The sequence below is a fragment of the Sapajus apella genome, unplaced genomic scaffold (genome assembly GCF_009761245.1).
Source record: "Sapajus apella isolate SASKATOON/1434 unplaced genomic scaffold, GSC_monkey_1.0 scaffold13, whole genome shotgun sequence".
In the NCBI taxonomy this organism is placed as follows: domain Eukaryota; kingdom Metazoa; phylum Chordata; class Mammalia; order Primates; family Cebidae; genus Sapajus; species Sapajus apella.
In genome coordinates, this window is record NW_022436953.1 from 34,817,232 (window position 1) to 34,834,925 (window position 17,694).

General features: G+C 50.7%; 1 protein-coding gene and 1 long non-coding RNA gene across 2 annotated transcripts; both read right to left on the reverse strand.

Annotated features, from left to right (window-relative positions):
* Positions 1-2,333: 2,333 nt before the first annotated feature.
* Positions 2,334-17,485, reverse strand: BNIP3 (BCL2 interacting protein 3). Its single transcript, XM_032282030.1, has 7 exons — positions 17,408-17,485; positions 17,280-17,374; positions 8,006-8,156; positions 7,265-7,349; positions 5,720-5,826; positions 5,494-5,643; positions 2,334-3,185 (listed from the first exon to the last, which is right to left on the reverse strand). Exons 2-7 carry the CDS (start codon positions 17,323-17,325, stop codon positions 3,140-3,142), a joined length of 585 nt encoding a protein of 194 aa, XP_032137921.1. The 5' UTR covers positions 17,326-17,374; positions 17,408-17,485; the 3' UTR covers positions 2,334-3,139.
* LOC116554158 lies at positions 9,248-11,626 on the reverse strand. Its single transcript, XR_004270082.1, has 2 exons — positions 11,169-11,626; positions 9,248-11,111 (listed from the first exon to the last, which is right to left on the reverse strand). It is a non-coding gene; the product is annotated as an uncharacterized LOC116554158 (long non-coding RNA).
* Positions 17,486-17,694: the final 209 nt, after the last annotated feature.

The following is a 17,694-nucleotide window of genomic DNA, read 5'->3' on the forward strand; positions in this document are numbered from 1 at the left end:
CAGTTTGGACAGGGCTCAGCAGGTTAAGCTCATCTGTGATCCAGACTGTCAGCCAGGATATCTCTCCTGGCACTGGAGGGTCTGCAGAGGTGGCCACGTGGCTGACAGGGGTGCTGACTGCTGGATCCTCTCTGACCAGGCTCTCTGCTGGGCAGTGTGGCTTCTCCCAGCACGGAGGCTGGGCGCCAAGAGCATGCACCCTCAAAGAGACAGGAAGTAGGAGCTGTCAGTTTAAGGCTGGTGGCCCAGAAAGTGGCACCATGTCACTGGCATCACTGCCTCCTCATCCTGTTGGCCAGACCCCCACCACTCATTAAGGGCTGTCAAGAAACTAGCAGACTTTCGTTTTTGAGACGGAGTCTCGCTATGTTTCCCAGGCTAGAGTGCAGCAGCATGTCAGCTCACTGCAGTCTCTGCCTCTCAGGTTTCAGCAATTCTCCCGCCGCAGCCTCCCAGGTACCTGAAACCACAAGTGAACGCCGCCACACCCCGCTCAGTTTTTTTGTATTTTAGTAGAGATGGGGCTTCACCGTTGTTGCCCAGGCTGGTCATGAACTCCTGAGCTCAGGCAGTCCACCAGCCTCAGCCTCCCAAAGTGCTGGGATTACAGGCATGAGCCACCACGCCCAGCCAGGGGCTATCTTAAAACTGCTACAGGTTTCCCATCTCAAATCGCTGCTACTAAATATTACTTCCTTTCTGCTAGGGACACGTAGTTTTGCACCTTGTTTTACTTAACATACTGGGAATCCATCTCATTCCCTGAGCTCTTCCTCATGCGCATGAGCAGTGGCACAGCACCGTCCCTGCACGCTTACTCTGGAGCATTTCAGGTGTTTCAAGTATTTTAATACAATGTTATGATAAATGCTACATACTTAGTTGTATCCTTGCGCATGTGTAACTTACAGGTCCATCTTCAGAGTGAATTCCTAGCAGTGGGTTGTGGGTCCAAAGCCAAGTATAGATGCACAGCTGTGGCTTTTTGAGGTATTGCCAACTCCGCTATAGAGCTGTCACCATGCACGTTCCTTCCAAGCCACACACAGGTGCGTGTTCCACACCTCTTGAGCAGGTGTGTATGGGCAGTCAAATGTCTGCATCGGAGTCAGTATCAGATAAATAGTGGCCAAGTGTTAAGTGTTTTGATGTCAGAATCATTTAGGTAACGTTTATTTTGTAAACCTGTTAATGCATGAGTGGTGTGGACAGCTGTTTGTATTAACCACTGTAGAAAAGAAGGGCTATGTACAAAAGCTATTCAGAAAGGCTGTTCCTGCCGCTACCCTACCTCAAAGATAACAATGGTAATATACATCGATACACAAACTTGTTTCGTTTTCAATAAAATGTATAATGCTGCGATTTAATGAAAAACGCCTCTAGAACACTTGATTCTTAGTCTCTCATTTACCTCAAGCACTCCCGTCCCAGGGGGTTTTGGAGTCTTGCTCTTGCCCAGGCTGCATGCACTATGCTGGCTCACGGCAGCCTTCAACTCCTGCGCTCAAGGGATCTTCCTGCCTGTCTCAAGTAGCTGGGGCTACAGGTGTGTGCCACACCAGGCTAATTTTTGTGTTTTTTGCAAAGATAGTGTATTGCTATGTTTCCCCAGGCTGGTCCTGAACTTTTGGATGGAAGTGATCCTCCTACCTGGGCCTCCCAAAAAGTGTTGGGATTACAGGCGTGTGCTGCTGCGCCTGGCTAATATTTGTATTTTTAGTAGAGACAGGGTTTCATCATGTTGGCCAGGCCGGTCTTGAACTTCTGACCTCAGATGATCCGCCTGCCTTGGCCTCCCAGAGTGCTGGGAGTACAGGTGTGAGCCACCATGCCTGGCCGTCCAGCTGGTTTCAGTGAGTTCAGCCAGTGCCGTCTGTGGCGACACGTGTGGTTGGCTTTGTTGTGTGCTAGGTCTGATGGGAAGCAGGGGATCCACTGAGCTCTGCAAAGTGCCCGAACGCCACGGGTGTCTGTGATGAAGGACAAACAGCGAACACAGTTGCTCTAAAACAAAAACAATTCGCTTGACCCGTTGATCTCAGACTATTCTGAGGTGAAATTACATAAAGAATTCTGACATCCTGCCATCCACTGTCTCCAGTTGTAAGACAGAGATGACTGCTTCCGAGGTAGGATCAACGAAGATGTGTACAAATCAGTGTTAGATTCAACACCCAAACTAAGCGCGGAAAGGTGAAACATCAAGGCAGCAGCCTTTCTAAGCAGCTTGCTGTAGGAAAGATAAAGAATGTCAAAGTAGGGACCAGTCCTGGTTTAATCAAGAAGCTCTTACGACGTTTGATTTTAAACCATATGTAAATACAGTAATCTGAAGGATTTGGCAAAGGTTTATTATTTGTCATTTCCAGTCTTTTAAAGTAGACAGAGATTTGCTTAGAATACAGCTGATTTTAAAAGCACACAAAAGTTGAGCAGAGAGCATTAAATTCACCAGTGCAGAGTGATGATAGAGGAAAAGACACTGAGCAGGTGCTTCGGCAGAAACTGATCATCCCAGGTGACTACCTTACAGTCGGGGACTTCATTCCTTATGCTGCAAAAGTAAGAGTTTAGCGTATGACCTTTACAGTTGAGTCTGTAGCTCTATCTTGGTTTATTACAAACAATTAGCATAGATACGCATAATCTTTAGTAGACAACCTGCATCTATTTAAATTAAATACTTTCTACAATAGTGTGATAACATAAGGCCACAATATTTATTGTGGGACAAACCCCTTAAAGTAGCGATTTTATTATCAATGTTCTTCATTATTTTGAAATATAAAGTACTTTAACGGAATTAAGGTTACAGATAATTTTTAAAATACAACATACATCATAACTAGTATATTAAAATTATTTATATTCAGAATTTCTATCTAATATCCAATGAAAATTCACTACCAAATTTTTACAGTAATCAGTCTGACATGCGTATTAATTGATCCCATAGGTATAATTATAGATCAACATTTTAGTGTCTATTCTTTCGTTTTACTAAATTAGGAACGCAGCATGTACAGAACAAATAAACACAAGTGGCACGCCCGAGGATTGAACAGCTCTTCAGTGAGCTACGCTGCAAACTCAGAAGTAATCCCACTAACGAGCAAAGCCAGACTCCAGTTCTTCATCAAAAGGTGCTGGTGGAGGTTGTCAGACGCCTTCCAATATAGATCCTTAACAGAAAAAGGAATCAGTAGTTAACGTAGCTTGTGATTCGCAGGAGACTGTCATCTGAAACGGTAGCTCGCTGTGGTTAGCGCTTATCCAAGGGACTGGCGATTTTATACCCATCATAAAAAATTTTGTCATGAATCTATCTATAATTTTTTATCTAGTGTTTTATCAATATGTATTTTGTATTAATTTAGAAAACATCAAACTATTACATAGGATCACCAAACTGAAATGCCGTTTCCAGACAGAAAGCTTCTGCTTCGATCCAACTCAGTGCTGACGGAAGTCACCCCCCCCCCCCCCCCCAGGCAAGATGGTGTTGCCTGTTCACCACCACCAGCCTCACCAAGGCCAACCGCTGAAGACTGAAGGCCCTGCCCTTACTTGTTTAGGTTTGGTGGTGGGGCAATATGTCCCAAACTAAAGATGTTAATGACACCTGTTAATAAATGGGAGTGGGAGTGTCAGAAAAGGCTTCTCAGCAAGAGAGGCTCGCTCCGGCTGACCAGTGGGCATCACTCCGGGAGGGAGGAGGGCGGGCCTCCCGGAAAGAAGGCAGAGTAGGAACCTGGCTGGCTGGCCTCTGGGCAGTGGTGAGTACTGTGGACACAGACCATGCTGCAGCAGCAGCTTTCTGGGGCAGATTTTATCGTGTGGTTCCAGAAAGCCGCTGAGGTATGGGTCGCCAGTGGCAGCATCAGGCTCTGGAAACCTGGGCAGGACGAAGGTCACTAGCTGGGAAGCAGTGGCTGCAGAAATCCATCCCGAAATGGAGGCCTAAACCTGGCATTTAAAATGAGGATTACAGCCGGGCGCGGTGGCTCAAGCCTGTAATCCCAGCACTTTGGGAGGCCGAGGCGGGTGGATCACGAGGTCAAGAGATCGAGACCATCCTGGTCAACATGGTGAAACCCCGTCTCTACCAAAAATACAAAAAATTAGCTGGGCATGGTGGTGCGTGCCTGTAATCCCAGCTACTCAGGAGGCTGAGGCAGGAGAATTGCCTGAACCCAGGAGGCGGAGGTTGCAGTGAGCCGAGATCGCGCCATTGCACTCCAGCCTGGGTAACAAGAGCGAAACTCCGTCTCAAAAAAAAAAAAAAAAAAAAAAAAAAAAGGATTACTAGGCCTTGCGCCCAGAGTCTGCTTGACAATTCTGGAAAAGGCTCCAGAAAGCAAACTGCCTGCTGATGCTGATGCAGTCTGTGGGTTTGACTCCAAAAGCACCAGCCAAAATAGAGGCGACAGGGTGGACGTGGGAATGTGCGCAGGAGCTGGGAGAAAGCCGTGCACGTGGATGGCGAGGTGGGGACACAGGCAGCACTGAGGTCCTGGCCCAGGAAACAGTGGCTTCTATCCTGTTTCCTTTCACCCAGACGTGAGCCCTCGGGCCAACCCAAGCCACGTGGCCAGGAGCATTCCAGTCTGTCCACTACACAGCAGCCACAGAACACTGCGTGTCAGGACTGGTGGGAACCCTCCCCCACGCTGAGATGCTGGGACCAGACCGAGGAGGAACAGTTTTTGGCTTCCTGCTCTGGCTCTTCAGAATCCACAGCAGCACCTGCCTGGCCTCTCTCTGTGTTTTCTGCAAAGTTAGTATAAGAAGCCAGAAAAGGCCAGGCGCAGTGGCTCACGCCTGTAATCCCAGCACTTGAGTTTGAGATCAGCCTGGGCAACATGGAAAAACCTCGTCTCTACTAAAAATACAAAAATTAGCAAGGCGTGGTGGTGGCAGGCACCAGTAATCCCAGCTCCTCAAGAGGCTGAGGCAGGAGGGTCGCTTGAACCTGGGAAGCAGAGATTGCAGTGAACCGAGATCGTGCCACTGCACTCCAGCCTGGACAATGACAGCCAATTAAGCCAGAAAAATCGGAGACCCGCTGGTTCCTTTATTGCTGAGAGTGAAATAGAACAGGTCCTGTCCCGGAGGAGATACAGCAAGTCACTGAGACCCTTCCTCTACCGCAGACAGCTGGGTGCATTCGCACCACGCAGTGCCACGCAGAAATGAGGCTGCCTTCAACTACGCACAAGATGAACAAGTCAGGCACAAGAATCCCTGCTTTGACTCCAGTTCTATCAAGTGAACAACAGGCAGACTTCCCGAGCCAGACAGCACTCGGCGCCTGTGCTGGGGTCTTCTGGGGCATTGGAGGCTGGTGGTTTCTTCACCTGAACAGGGACTGCATGAGTGTTTGTGAAAATGCGCCAAGCTTTAACTGATGCTCTGTCCTTCAGTAAATCGTCTACATAAATCACCCCACAACATGCCATGGCAGAAGTCACACACAGTCACGTTACCTACCCCAATCCAATGGCCAGCAAATGAGACAGCAGCAGAGACGGAAGAAAAACCTTCAGAAATTCTGCAGAGAAGATGCCCCCTTTCTTCATGACGCTCGTGTTCCTCATGCTGAGGGTGGCCGTGCGCTTCGGGTGTTTAAAGAGGAACTCCCTGAGGCGGAAGGTAACATGTCAGCTCATGTGTCCTCTGTCAAGGGGAGACCCCTCGACACAAAAAACACACTCACTTGGGGGGAATATTTTCCGGCCGACTTGACCAATCCCATATCCAGTCTGAGTTTTTCTTCAAGATGCTTTCAACTTCTTTCCTTCTCTCAATATAATCTTCCTCGGACTACGACAAAGTAAATGTTAAGTGCAGATTAATCTATCACATTACACCGGAAAACACCCACCTCCCGCCCAAGCTTCAGATCTGCAGGCTCGACTCAGGAGCCCAGCAGCGCATGTCGCTGCTATGGACCGTGGTCCGTGGAGAGTCCTGGGGCTGGGGCCTTCACCAGCGCCACCGCACTGCCGGCTCTCGGCAGGGTCTCCTCCAGGGACAGCCCACCGCTCTCGGGTCCCACCCAGGCCGTGAATACATGTGGTTCACTGAGACTCGGGGGTTACTGACGGCGGCAACCACTGTCCTAAGGAAGTTGTGACATGAGGGCAAAGGTGGTGAGTGCAGCACTGGTAATAACAAGAAAATGGCTCCAAACAGGGACATGTCGGAGGAAGCAGAGCAAGTTTACAAGATGCTTCTGGGATGAGCAGTTGGGAAAAGGCAAAAATGGACATGTAAACATGCTGGCACCAGAGGGCCAGCTACTAATCCGGACTGTAAGGCTGGGATTCCTCACAAAGCTTTCAGAGTGCAGAAAACACCCATCGTTTATGTCCTCACCATCCACACACACCCAAGAAAACAACATATCGTGCATCTCATCTGCAACAAGGCAAGGCACTGCCAGATACAACTTGGCAAGACGCTACTGATCCCCACCTCAAGCCCCATCTGGCAGGGGTAGGAAGGGAGAATGACGGTGAACAAAGGCACTAGCCCCAGGTACACTTTTTCCTCCCAAGACTTTCACTTTCAGAAGGGTTTCTGCCCTCACAGCAATGCTGAATGCAGTACACTATGGGAAGCCCATTACTTGGTTAACAGAAAAGTGATCGTAGGCTGGACAAGGTCTCTCACACCTATAATCCTAGTACTGTGGGAGGATCACTTGAGCCCTGTAGTTCACGACCAGCCTGGGCAACACAGGGAGACCCCGTCTCTACAAAAAGTTTCTTTAAAAAGAAGAAAAGTGACCTGACATGAAATTACCAGGCTGATTAGCCACTAATGTCACGCTGCGCAGGCAGCAAGCAGTGAGCTCAGGACTGAGTCCTGACTCGCACACAGCATGCAAATATTAAGCCCACTCTCTGTCCAACTAGTAACCACGAGGGAAGACCAGCCAGTAGCTGGCCCAGCACCACCCTTTTCCAATGGTCGCTTCGTCCGCTACAGGCTGCAGACACCAGGAGCCCTTCCTCCTTTCCAGCATATCCCTGATGGCGAGCAGGGCGGAGTCCACGCGGCCTGTCCCACTCAGCACCTCCTCAGCTCAGCTGTGTCAAGCACGTGTGCCGTGTATGTCCCCACCACGGGCTTTTTTAAAAAAGGCAGGAGGCACCCTTAAAGCCCGACTTTTCTCTGACATACTCAATTACATTTAAAACTGTTCATTTACTGTACAAACGGCTCACAAATAAACTGCATTCTCCTTCCTGCTTACCTGTGAGCTGTTCTTCTCTCCAATGCTGTGGGTATCTGTTTCTGAAGCTCTGTTAGTATCTTGCGGTGTCTGTGAGCGAGGTGGGCTTGGCAAAGTGAATAAAATGGAAAAACAGAACATCATGTGAACACTCTATCATCAGAAGCTCAAACTCCAAGGCGGGAACCACCTCCAAGATGAGGGGCCCAGCCAGCTGGCGTGCACACCTTCCCTTCCAGCCAGCACCAGCCACAGCCAAACCGTTCCTCAGCCTTTTCAGCTGAGCATGACGGGAGTCAGCTAGCCAGTCTTCCAGAGAAGAGGTGGGGACAGCTGGTGAGAGGCTGGCTTTGTCATCTGCTACCTTCATGGTCTGCTGCACAGCTCTCAAGGGCACGCAACCTTTGATCACTGTCAGCCTCTCTGCCTTGGAGTCACTCAGAAGCGCTGCTACCCAGGAAGTGCTCCCTGTAACCACAGCCCCGCTGAGGCGCATGAGTGCGTTTCTCAGAGTGAGGTTGGTGGCTGTCACGCTCACTCCTGACTCGAGCATGGCCCCCACAGACTAAGGCCCAGGTCACTTCCTCCCCGTAGAGGGCAAGGCCCCTACATAAGGCCGGACTGCAGCAGGAGCCACCCCCGAACGCGGCCTGAGGGGAGCAGCAGCCCAGGCCTAGAGGTGACACAGGCACTTCCAGCTGCGACTGTGACCTACTGAAGACGTTGGCACTGAAATGCATACACTTGTTGATGTGTACCTACCTGTCACAGTGAGAACTCTTGGAGCTACTCCGGCCAGACTCATGCTGGGCATCCAGCAGTATTTTTTCCATGTCACCATTATAAATAGAAACCGAGGCTGGAACGCTGCTCCCGTTCCCATTATTGCTAAAGTGCAATTCTACCCAGGAGCCTGGTGGGGACAAAAAAGGGGCACAGCTGGACTTTCTACGCATTCTGGAATCTGGTCGTCGTATCTAACCAGCCCGCGCTTCCATCTCCAAGAGGTAGCAATGGTGACACCCGGATCCATCCCTTAAACCCCGATGAAGGCATCCCTCTGCCCGCCTGCGTGGCAGTGACTGGTCTACGTACGCTCTCCCTGGGTACAGAAGGAAGCCCCCTGGGGTTGAGACCACGTATCTGTCCATCTCTCACGGTCCCTTTATACCAAGCCAATGTCCAATAACTGTGCCAAGTCACCAGAATCCAATTAGAATACTTCTTACAGTGAACTTTTTATAAGAAACAGCCTGCCGGGGTGTGGTGGCTTACGCCTGTAATCCCAACACTTTGGGAGGCTGAGGCAGGTGGATCACCTGAGGTCAGTTGGAGACCACCTGACCAACATGGACAAACCCCAGGGTTTGTATTTCTCTACTAAAAATACAAAATTAGCCAGGTGTGGTGGTGGTGCACGCCTGTAATCCCAGCTACTCAGGAGGCTGAGGCAGGAGAATCGCTTGAATCCAGGAGGTGGAGGTTGCAGTGAGCCGAGATTGCGCCATTGCACTCCAGCCTGGGCAAGAAGAGTGAGACTCCATGTCAAAAAAAAAAAGGTAATGTCAACATAAGCTTAAAGGATTTAAATTTTTCTTTCAAAGGTTTAAATTATCTCTATTTTTTGTTTCTTTTAGAGACAGGGTCTCGCTTTGTCGTCAAGGCTGGAGTGCAGTGGCACAATCAAGGCTCACTATAATCTCAAACTCCTGGGTTCAGGCCATCCTCTAGCCAATGCCTCCAGAATAACTGGGACTACAGGCATGTACCACTACCCGTGGCTATTTTTTTTTAAGAGACGGGGTCTCGCTATGTTGCCCAGGCTAGTCTCGAACTTCTGGACCCAAGCGATCCTCCCAGCTCGGATTGTGCTGGGATTACAGGCGTGAGCCACCATGCCCAGCCTCTGTTACTTGTATTGTGTGGCTCTGCATTTATTTCATTTCTAAAGAGGTGGAACACGTTTTTACCAGTTTACTAGCCATCTGGATAGCATTGTTTTTGAACTGTTCTTCAGATCTCTTTATTCTTTTCTATTATCTGTGCTTCTCTTATTTGTGGGCATCCAGCAGTATTTTTCCATGTCATCATTATAAATAGAAACTGAGGCTGGAACACTGCTCCTGTTCCCATTATGGCTCAAGTGCAATAATTCTAGGATAATCCTGTATCCTAGACATACGTTTTTCTTCATTTAAATACATTGCAAGTAACTTTCACTCAGCAGCACATACTTTTCTCATGTCTTCTGATGTACAAGTTCTAGAGATTTTAATTCAGTCAAATTTAGCAATCCTTCCTGAGCTGAGATATTCTATTCTGTGACTTTCACACAGCTCTGTTACGACATTCACATTTAGATCGAGAATCTACATGGATTAATTTTTCCATTGATGTGAAACGAATGCCCCACTTACTGCAGACAGCTCCTGCCTCACCCCTGCTCTGGGCTGCTTCCTTTGTCAGAAATCAAGCGTGCATATATGCACAGGTCTATTTCTGCGCCCAGGACAGTTTTTCTACTTTGTGCCATAGGTTTATTTATTTAAAGCAACTCTGCTAAAAGCCTCCTCTGGTAGCATATGGAGGGTGGAGTGCCGGAGGAGGAACGTGCAGGCAGACCACGAAAGCCTGAGAAACTTACATGCGAGAACAATGGAACGATCTCATTTTGCAGTCACTATAATTTTATTAAGTAGAATAATCACCGTGAGCTGCTGACTGTCCTTAAACCAACACAGCACTACATGACACCATGCCACTGGGGGAAGGGAGTAGCCTGTGAATCCATCACGTTCTCTGGAAGCAAAGGCAGGTGCACAGCTTTCCATGCACTAACTAGGCATCTCCTGAAAGAGGCCTGGCCCAGCCTCAATACGCCACTTGTTGCAGAGTGTATTTCATATTAACCAGAAAAAAAGCAAAGCGAAGGCCCAGGAGGGAAATGTGGATCTGCAACTTACACCATCAACAGCCTCCCAGTAAGCTGCTAACAAATGATCCCGGATTTTCAAATGAATGCATGATCCTTCTCTTTGGCCTCTCACGTTGCCTCAGGTCCTGGCCCACACGAAGTACATCGCTAATACAAAGGCAGGCCTGGGTCTGTCTTGGAGCCCACTGGAGAAGGGCCCAGGCTACTTGGCCCCACACTCTGGCAGAGGCTACACAGTGCCATCAGAGATGTACACATCACACCATTCCTGAAACTGCTCATCTCACTAGTATTTCCAGATACTCTGATGTTCACTAGCCCTCCTTCCCTCTCTGGGGTTCATGATGACATGCGGCTGGCTGGCAATGGCCTGTGATCCTCAGAGAACAGCACCACAGCCTCTGCTTTGGCCAGCTGTTTTTCTAGGCTCAATCTACAGCACTCAGATTCTGGGCCTGCTTCAATTTACTTGGCTAAGGTAAAGTGTTATTCATCTTACGACATGGAACACAAATGGAACTTCAAGGTGTGGTGTCTCTTCCACGATGCCACTCTTAACATCAAATGTGGTACCAGTCACCACCACCACTGGGGTGTCCAACAGTTCAATTCCATTCTATCTACCTAGAGTTAGTGTCAGAACCCATGAGATTAAAGGCTCAGTCCTACAAAACTGTTCCCACAGAATGCAAGCTGAAAATGGGGTGTCCAGGTTACCCACAAATCTACCCGTCCCCTCTACTCAGGGGATCCCACACACCCCCTCAGTTTCAACAATTTGCTACAACCCACAGAATCCAGAAAAACACTTTACTTACATTTATCAATTTACCGGAAACAATAACTCTGGAGCAGCCAAATGGAAATGACATACAGACCAGAACCCCAGCTACCCCAAATGTCCAAACCCTAAGCCCTAAACCCAACCCTAACCTTACCCCAACCCCACCTAACCTTACCCTAACCCTAAATGTCCCAGCAAACCCTAACTCTAACCCAAAACTAACCCTAACTATGCTCTTCACGACCAGACCCTCAGCCGCTCCACATGTCCCAACCCTAACCACGCTCTCCGCACCTCATATGGCTCCAGAATGTCTACAACTCCATCTCCAGTCCTCTCCTCCTAGGAGGGGTGACCCTGGGACTTTCTACCTCAATTAACTATCCGAGGGCTGCCCTTGAGCCACCTGATTGACAGCTATTCTGAAGGGGCTCCTTACAACTTACACTAAAAATGGCTAAGCAAGGAGCACTTCTGGAGCACGCTGCTAATAAGGTGGCTTTATGAATAACAAATACTGGCTAGGCTGCTCTGCCTGTGGAGTCGCCACCCTTTTACTCCTCTGCTTTCTCAACAAACGTGCTTAAGACACTTGCCAGGTGCAGTGGTGCATGCCTGTAATCCCAACACTTTGGGAGGCCAAGGCAGATGGATCACCTGAGGCCTGGAGTTCAAGACCAGCCTGACCAACTTCTCTACTAAAAATACAAAAATTAGCTGGGCGTGGTGGTGCACACCTGTAATCCCAGCTACCCAGGAAGCTGAGGCAGGAGAACCCCTTGAACCTGGGAGGTGGAGGTTGCAGTGAGCTGAGATCATACCACTAAACTCCAGCCTGGGCAACAAGAGTGAAACTTTGTCTTAAAAAAAAAAAAAAAATCTTACTGCTCAGGAAGTCCCAGGGGGTTAGGTGCTCTGCATCAGAAACTAGGGTCAAGGATAAACATATACTACATTGATCTTACAGGGGAAAAGTGAAGACCACACTGAGAGGAAGATGACTTGGAGACAGTGTATCTCTGTCTTCATCTGTCTATGCCACTGTAACAGAATCCCAGTCTAAGTGATTTACAAACAGAAATTGATCTCCGTTCTGAAGGCTGGGAAGTTCAAGGTCAAGGCAACAGCAACTGGTATCAGGTAAGGGCCTCCTGCCCCATCCCTTCAATGAGGGCAAAGAGGCACCCACCTCCCTCCATCCAGCCCCTTAGAGCGCTATCCCGTTCACAAGAGAGGAGCCCCCGTGGCCTAAGCACCTCTTAAAAGCCCACCTTTACTATCATCCCACTGGCAACATGGGAGGGGACACATTCAAACCAAAGCAGTGCTTTTAAAAAATCGCCCCAGAGTCCTACGCATCCTGGAGACAAGGAAAAAAACCATTCCACACTGTCCGTGGCTAGTGGCTTTGGGCCCAAAAGCTGTATTCCTAGGAATTATTTACCAAGCGAGAGGAGTTTTATTATCTACCTACAGCAGCCAGGTAGGAAAGGCACTTCCTGGAGAGCAGAGTACACTGTGAATCTACTCAAATGTTACAATTCTCTAATCTCATCATTCACCTTTTCAAACAAAGATGGGGATTAAGGTTGCTTAATGATCTTTAAAAACTTGCTCACGGCAGGGCGCGGTGGCTCACGCCTATAATCCCAGCACTTTGGGAGGCTGAGGCAGGCGGATCATGAGATCAAGACCATGCTGGCTACCACAGCAAAACCCCGTCTACTAAAAATACAAAAAACGAGCCACGCATGGTGGCACATGCCTGTAATCCGAACTACTCAGGAGGCTCAGGCAGGAGAATCACTTGAACCCAGGAGGTGGAGGCTGAAGTGGGCCAAGATGGTGCCACACTGCGCTCCAGCAGTGTAGAGACTGTCTCAAAAAGAAAAAAGAAAACTTGCTCATAATCTCAAGTACTTTACTTCAAATAACTGTAGTAAAATCAGGCCCCATAAAAAAAGGTGCTGCTGTTGCTGATGCAAGAAAAGCCCTCATTCCTTTTATTTTTGAGACAGAGTTTTTCTTGTCACCCAGGCTGCAGTACCACAGCCTGGTCTTGGCTCACAGCAACCTCTGCCTCCTGGGTTCAGGCAGTTCTCCAGCCTCAGCCTCCCAAGTAGCTGGGAGTACAGGCACCCACCACCACGCCCAGCTAATTTTTGTATTTTTAGTACAAACAGGGTCTCACCATGTTGGCCAGGCTGGTCTGGAACTCCTGACCTCAGGTGATCCTCCGCCCTGGCCTCCCAAAGTGCCATGATTACAGGTGTGAGCCACCACGCCCAGTCGAAAGCCCCATCCCTAATCTCATTCCCATTCCTCTCCTTATGTTCCTCCCCCCTCACAGCTTCCACTGCTAACAAGACACACAGGGAGTTAATCTTACCTCCCTCCTAGCAAGGCAGATGAGATTTTGAAAAGCCTAGACTATAAATATTTACATCACATTACAAAAAGGAAGCTGATAGGTCTGCCTCAGAGACATAATACAATCCAACAAGAGTTCTTAATCCATTGCTTACTCTAACTTTGTGGTTTAAGTCATCTGACGTCCAGCTTCTCTAGGTGCCCAAAGCAGTTCTCTCTATAGTGACAGACTCCAGGGAATCCCTTAGATTCACTGCCCTCTGTATGTCCCAGGGCAAACTCCCTAGCTGCACTCAACATGGATTCGCCGGCTGCAGCCAGGAGCCCCACCTGGAGTAAACACAGGGCCAGTCCTCAAGGCCATCCTCTGCCCTAATCTGGGTGACAGTCTCAACTCTGACTATGAAGGGAGAACCACCTGTGCTGTTTTTTCATTGTTCTCCAAAAGCCCAGCCGCAGCCCACTCTGGAAGTGACTATTTGGGATGCTAGGGTGGAATTCAGGCAAATACACTGAAAGCTCTTGGATAAATGTCAGAGGAGAGGGAGGCAGCATCCCAGAAAAAAAAGCCCGAAGCAGAGAAGCTGTCAACTCCAGAGGGAACTGGCACTCCCAAAACCATATAAAGGGCTTCTTCCCCAGGGGAAGTGGGCTCTAAGAAATTGCTGTTTTATGGGCCAGGCTCCATGGCTATTCCAGCACTTTGGGAGGCAGAGGATCATGAGGTCAGGAGATCCGAGACCATCCTGGCTAACATGGTGAAATCCCATCTCTACTAAACATACAAAAACTTAGCCAGGTGTGGTAGCACGCACCTGTAGTCCCAGCTACTTGGGAGGCTGAGGCAGGAGAATCACTTGAACCCGGGAGGTTGCAGTGAGCAGAGATCATGCCACTGCACTTCAGCCTGGGAGACAGAGTGAACACTCCATCTCAAAATTAAAAAAAAAAAAAGGAAAGTGCTGTTGTTTTTACCTTTAAAAGCTTCGCAGGTTAGTGGGGAGAGGAACAAAAGAGACTTCCCTGGCAAAAGACTTCAAGCCTCAAGTCAGCCTGGCAGGTAAATCAGGTCCCTGGCTGCTGACAGGGCTCGACCTTCCTCCCGCCAGGCCGGAGGACCGTGGCTAAGCATCAGCCTCAGGCAATCTGGGCTCCATCCCTCTGGTGCTTCATGCAGAGTCCTTGGCTTTTCCTTAACTGTTGCTGGCATTATTTTTCACTCCACCTCTAGAACCTCACTGTGACCATCGTCTTGGATGAGAATCTAGATGTATGCAACCCCTTCAGGTCTAAAACTGCACAATGCTACAATTCCCCTCCGAAATAGCTCTGCCCATGGTGAGTTGCTTCTGATAAGAGAACCATCTGCCAGTGCACACACAGCAGTGGGTGAAGAAGTAAGGGCCTGGATCATTAAACACAGCCGCTCCAGAGTGAATGGGCAAACGCTTTACTGAACTGATGCCCTCCCGAAGACAGTGCGTCCTTCGGAAGGGATGCCCCCACCCCACAACCCTGGCGGCCTCATCACAGAATCCTACCGCTCCTGCATTGTAGCAGTGGCATGTCTAGGGGAAAACGGCCAAGTTTAAGGCTGCAGTGAGCTCCAGTGATTGTGCTACCAGCCTTGGCAACGGAGTAGGGAGTAAAAAGAACACATATGAGCATCTTGCTAGTCAACAACTTTAGCTAAAATCATCAAGAGATAGAAGGGACAGAACCAGCCCATCTGCTGTTAGCTCCTCAGGGAAAGCCGCTGGCCCCAGAGGGTACAAGCAGAGAGCGTTTGCTGCCTCCATCTGTGGGTCTGGCCACAGGGCTCCCACGCTTCTCTGCTCCGAGGTAAACAAGAAGCAGATAAATCAGACCAGACAGGGGTGACTGCTGCCTGAGCCACAGCTCCGCGCAGGATTTGAAGGCGGCTGGAGCCCGCGGGACCCGCCGACCCCGCCCACGCGGATCCCACGGTGGCCCCATTCTGCCGCGCAGACACCCAGGACGGCCCAAGGAATCGCCAACCTGGGTTCCACCCCACGCGTTAAGTATCTTATTGCAGAATAAACAAAACAGAAAAACAAAAATCTAACTCCAGCGCTGGCCGTCTTGCACTGCCAATGACTCAGCAGCCTACTTAAGTTACAGACTGGAGAGGAACAAGCCCCTCCAGAGCCCCCTCCACCTCCCAGTGCCCAGATCCCAGCCAGACAAACAAACATACCATGTTATTGGTAACTCAGCTTCACAACCGGAAAAAGGGTGATTTTACGGCAAAGGAAACATCTCTTGGATTTTATTTTATGACAAAAGACAGGAAAACACCCCTTAATCTATTTCAAAATAGTAATTAGCCAATGTTTAATTATCATGAGGAAAAATCCAAAATTTCAGGATTTTAAAAAATACGGTTCTAGGCCGAGGCGGGAGGATCACTTGAGCCCAGTTCAGACAAGCCCGGGCAACATAGTGAGATTTCATCTCTTAAAAAAAAAAAAATTTTTTTTAATATGGTAGTGTTCAAACATACATAAATTATTGAATAATATTATGGAAACTAAGTTCTGCCTAGTAAAATCTTGTTTTTGTAATAAAGTTAGCAACTCTATGTAAATACCTGATTCTCAAAACTGTTCATGAAGATTAAAAGTTCACTGGCAGAGGTTTCAGCAGTCCTTTCCCAAGCTTATTTACTTGCTCATTTTGCTTTGTAAACTCTGGCTTCAGAGAACACAAAGGTCAGCTGCCACCAGGTCCCTCCTCCGAGGCCTGGGCCCTAGGGACCCTGGGAAGGCAGCTTCTGGGCCCGCTTCCCTGAGCAAAGGCTCGTCTGGGCTCTGCACGCGGATTCACCGGGTGGGGAGGGTCTCCATGCCACCTGGCTGTGCGCGGGCCAGGTCCTGCCCCCGGGGCCTGCGATTCCCGCTGCGTGAACCGGTGGTACTGTGAATCTAGCCAAGGGCACACAGCAGGCCTCTACGGGCCGGGCCGGGCCGGCATTAAGCAGGCTGTAACGACTGGGTGCTCTAAAGGCGGCGTCCTTTTGTGATTTTTAACCCGTAGGTCATTTAAAGCTTTGTTTTGGAAGGATCCTCTAGGAGAATCGGAACAAGTCCATTTAATGCCATAATCTAAAAAGGCTGTAACCCCCACCCATTTAACTTCAGGAAATCCTAACAGTCACCACGGACTTGAGCAGTAGTAACAAAATTAAAGCACTTAAAAGTCCACTTGCCGCGCCTTGGTGTTTACTCATTAAAACCAATGCTAGGGCGGGCGTGGTGGGTCACGCCTGTAATCCTAGCGCTTTGGGAGGCCGAGGCGGGTGGATCACCAGGCCAGAAGATCGTGACCATCCCGACTAATAAGGTGAAACCTCGTCTGCTCAACATGCCAAAAATTAGCCGGGCGTGGTGGTGGGCGCCTGTGGTCCCAGACACTCGGGAGGCTGAGGCAGGGGAGTCGCTCGAACCCCGGGGGCGAAGGTTGCAGTGAGCCGAGGTCGCGCCCCCGCGCTCCAGCCTGGGCCACAGAGCGACACTCCGTCCCGAAAGTAAATAAATAAAACCAACGCTGGGCTGAACCGCAGGCCGCGGAGGGCAACGCGGCCCAGCTGGGAGACGCAGACCCACCTCCAGGTGGGGTTCCCGCGACCGCGGAGCTGGAGATCGGGGCTTTCCCGCGCGGTGCGACCCGGGTCGCCCGAGCGGCGAGGCCGCGAACCCCGAGCAGCAACGCGGGGTCCCCACGCCCCGGGCCCCGCACGCCCGCCGGACGCGGGGCACGGGAGGGCATGCCCCAGGCCTCCTCTCGGCCTCCCCTCGGCGCGCCCCGGCCTACCCCCCAACCTCCCCTCGGCGCCCCCGTCCTCCCCTCGGGCCCCCGAGGCTCCCCTGGCCTTCCTCCAGGCTTCCCCCGGCCCCCCGGCTCCCGCGCGGCCTCCCCGGCCTCACCCTGCAGGCTCTCCTCCTGCATCCCCGGCGCTCCGGTCTGCGACATGACGCCGGCGGGCGGCTGCGGCGATCAGAGTCCGCGCCGGGCTGCGGGTGCGGGGTGCGGGCTGCGGGTGCGGGGTGCGGGGTGCGGGGTGCTCGCAGGCGGCGGGCGCTGGGAAAGCGGGAACGGGAACGCCCCGGCCCCGCGCTCGGTGACTGAGCCGAGCCCCGCCGCGCGGCCACAGGAGCTCACCGGTGGGGCGGGGCCGGGCGGATCTGCGGCCGCGACGCCCATTGGCCGCGGCGCGGGGCCTGCGCGTGCGCAGGGGCGTGCGGTGCGTGCGGCACGTGTGGCGCGTGCGCGGGGCGGGTCCTGGGCCGGGCGAGGGGCGGGGACCGCGGTGCGCGGGCCGCAGGCGGAGAGGGCGGGGCG

Coding starts and splice junctions, on each gene's coding strand:
- BNIP3 (XM_032282030.1), bottom strand. CDS start 17,325: ATGTCGCAGACCGGAGCGCCGGGGATGCAGGAGGAGAGCCTGCAGG. Junction 5,827..7,264: donor GAGAGAAGAACAGCTCACAG/GTAAGCAGGAAG, acceptor ACTTTGTCGTAG/TCCGAGGAAGATTATATTGA. Junction 3,186..5,493: donor TTGCTGGCCATTGGATTGGG/GTAGGTAACGTG, acceptor TTTTCTGTTAAG/GATCTATATTGGAAGGCGTC.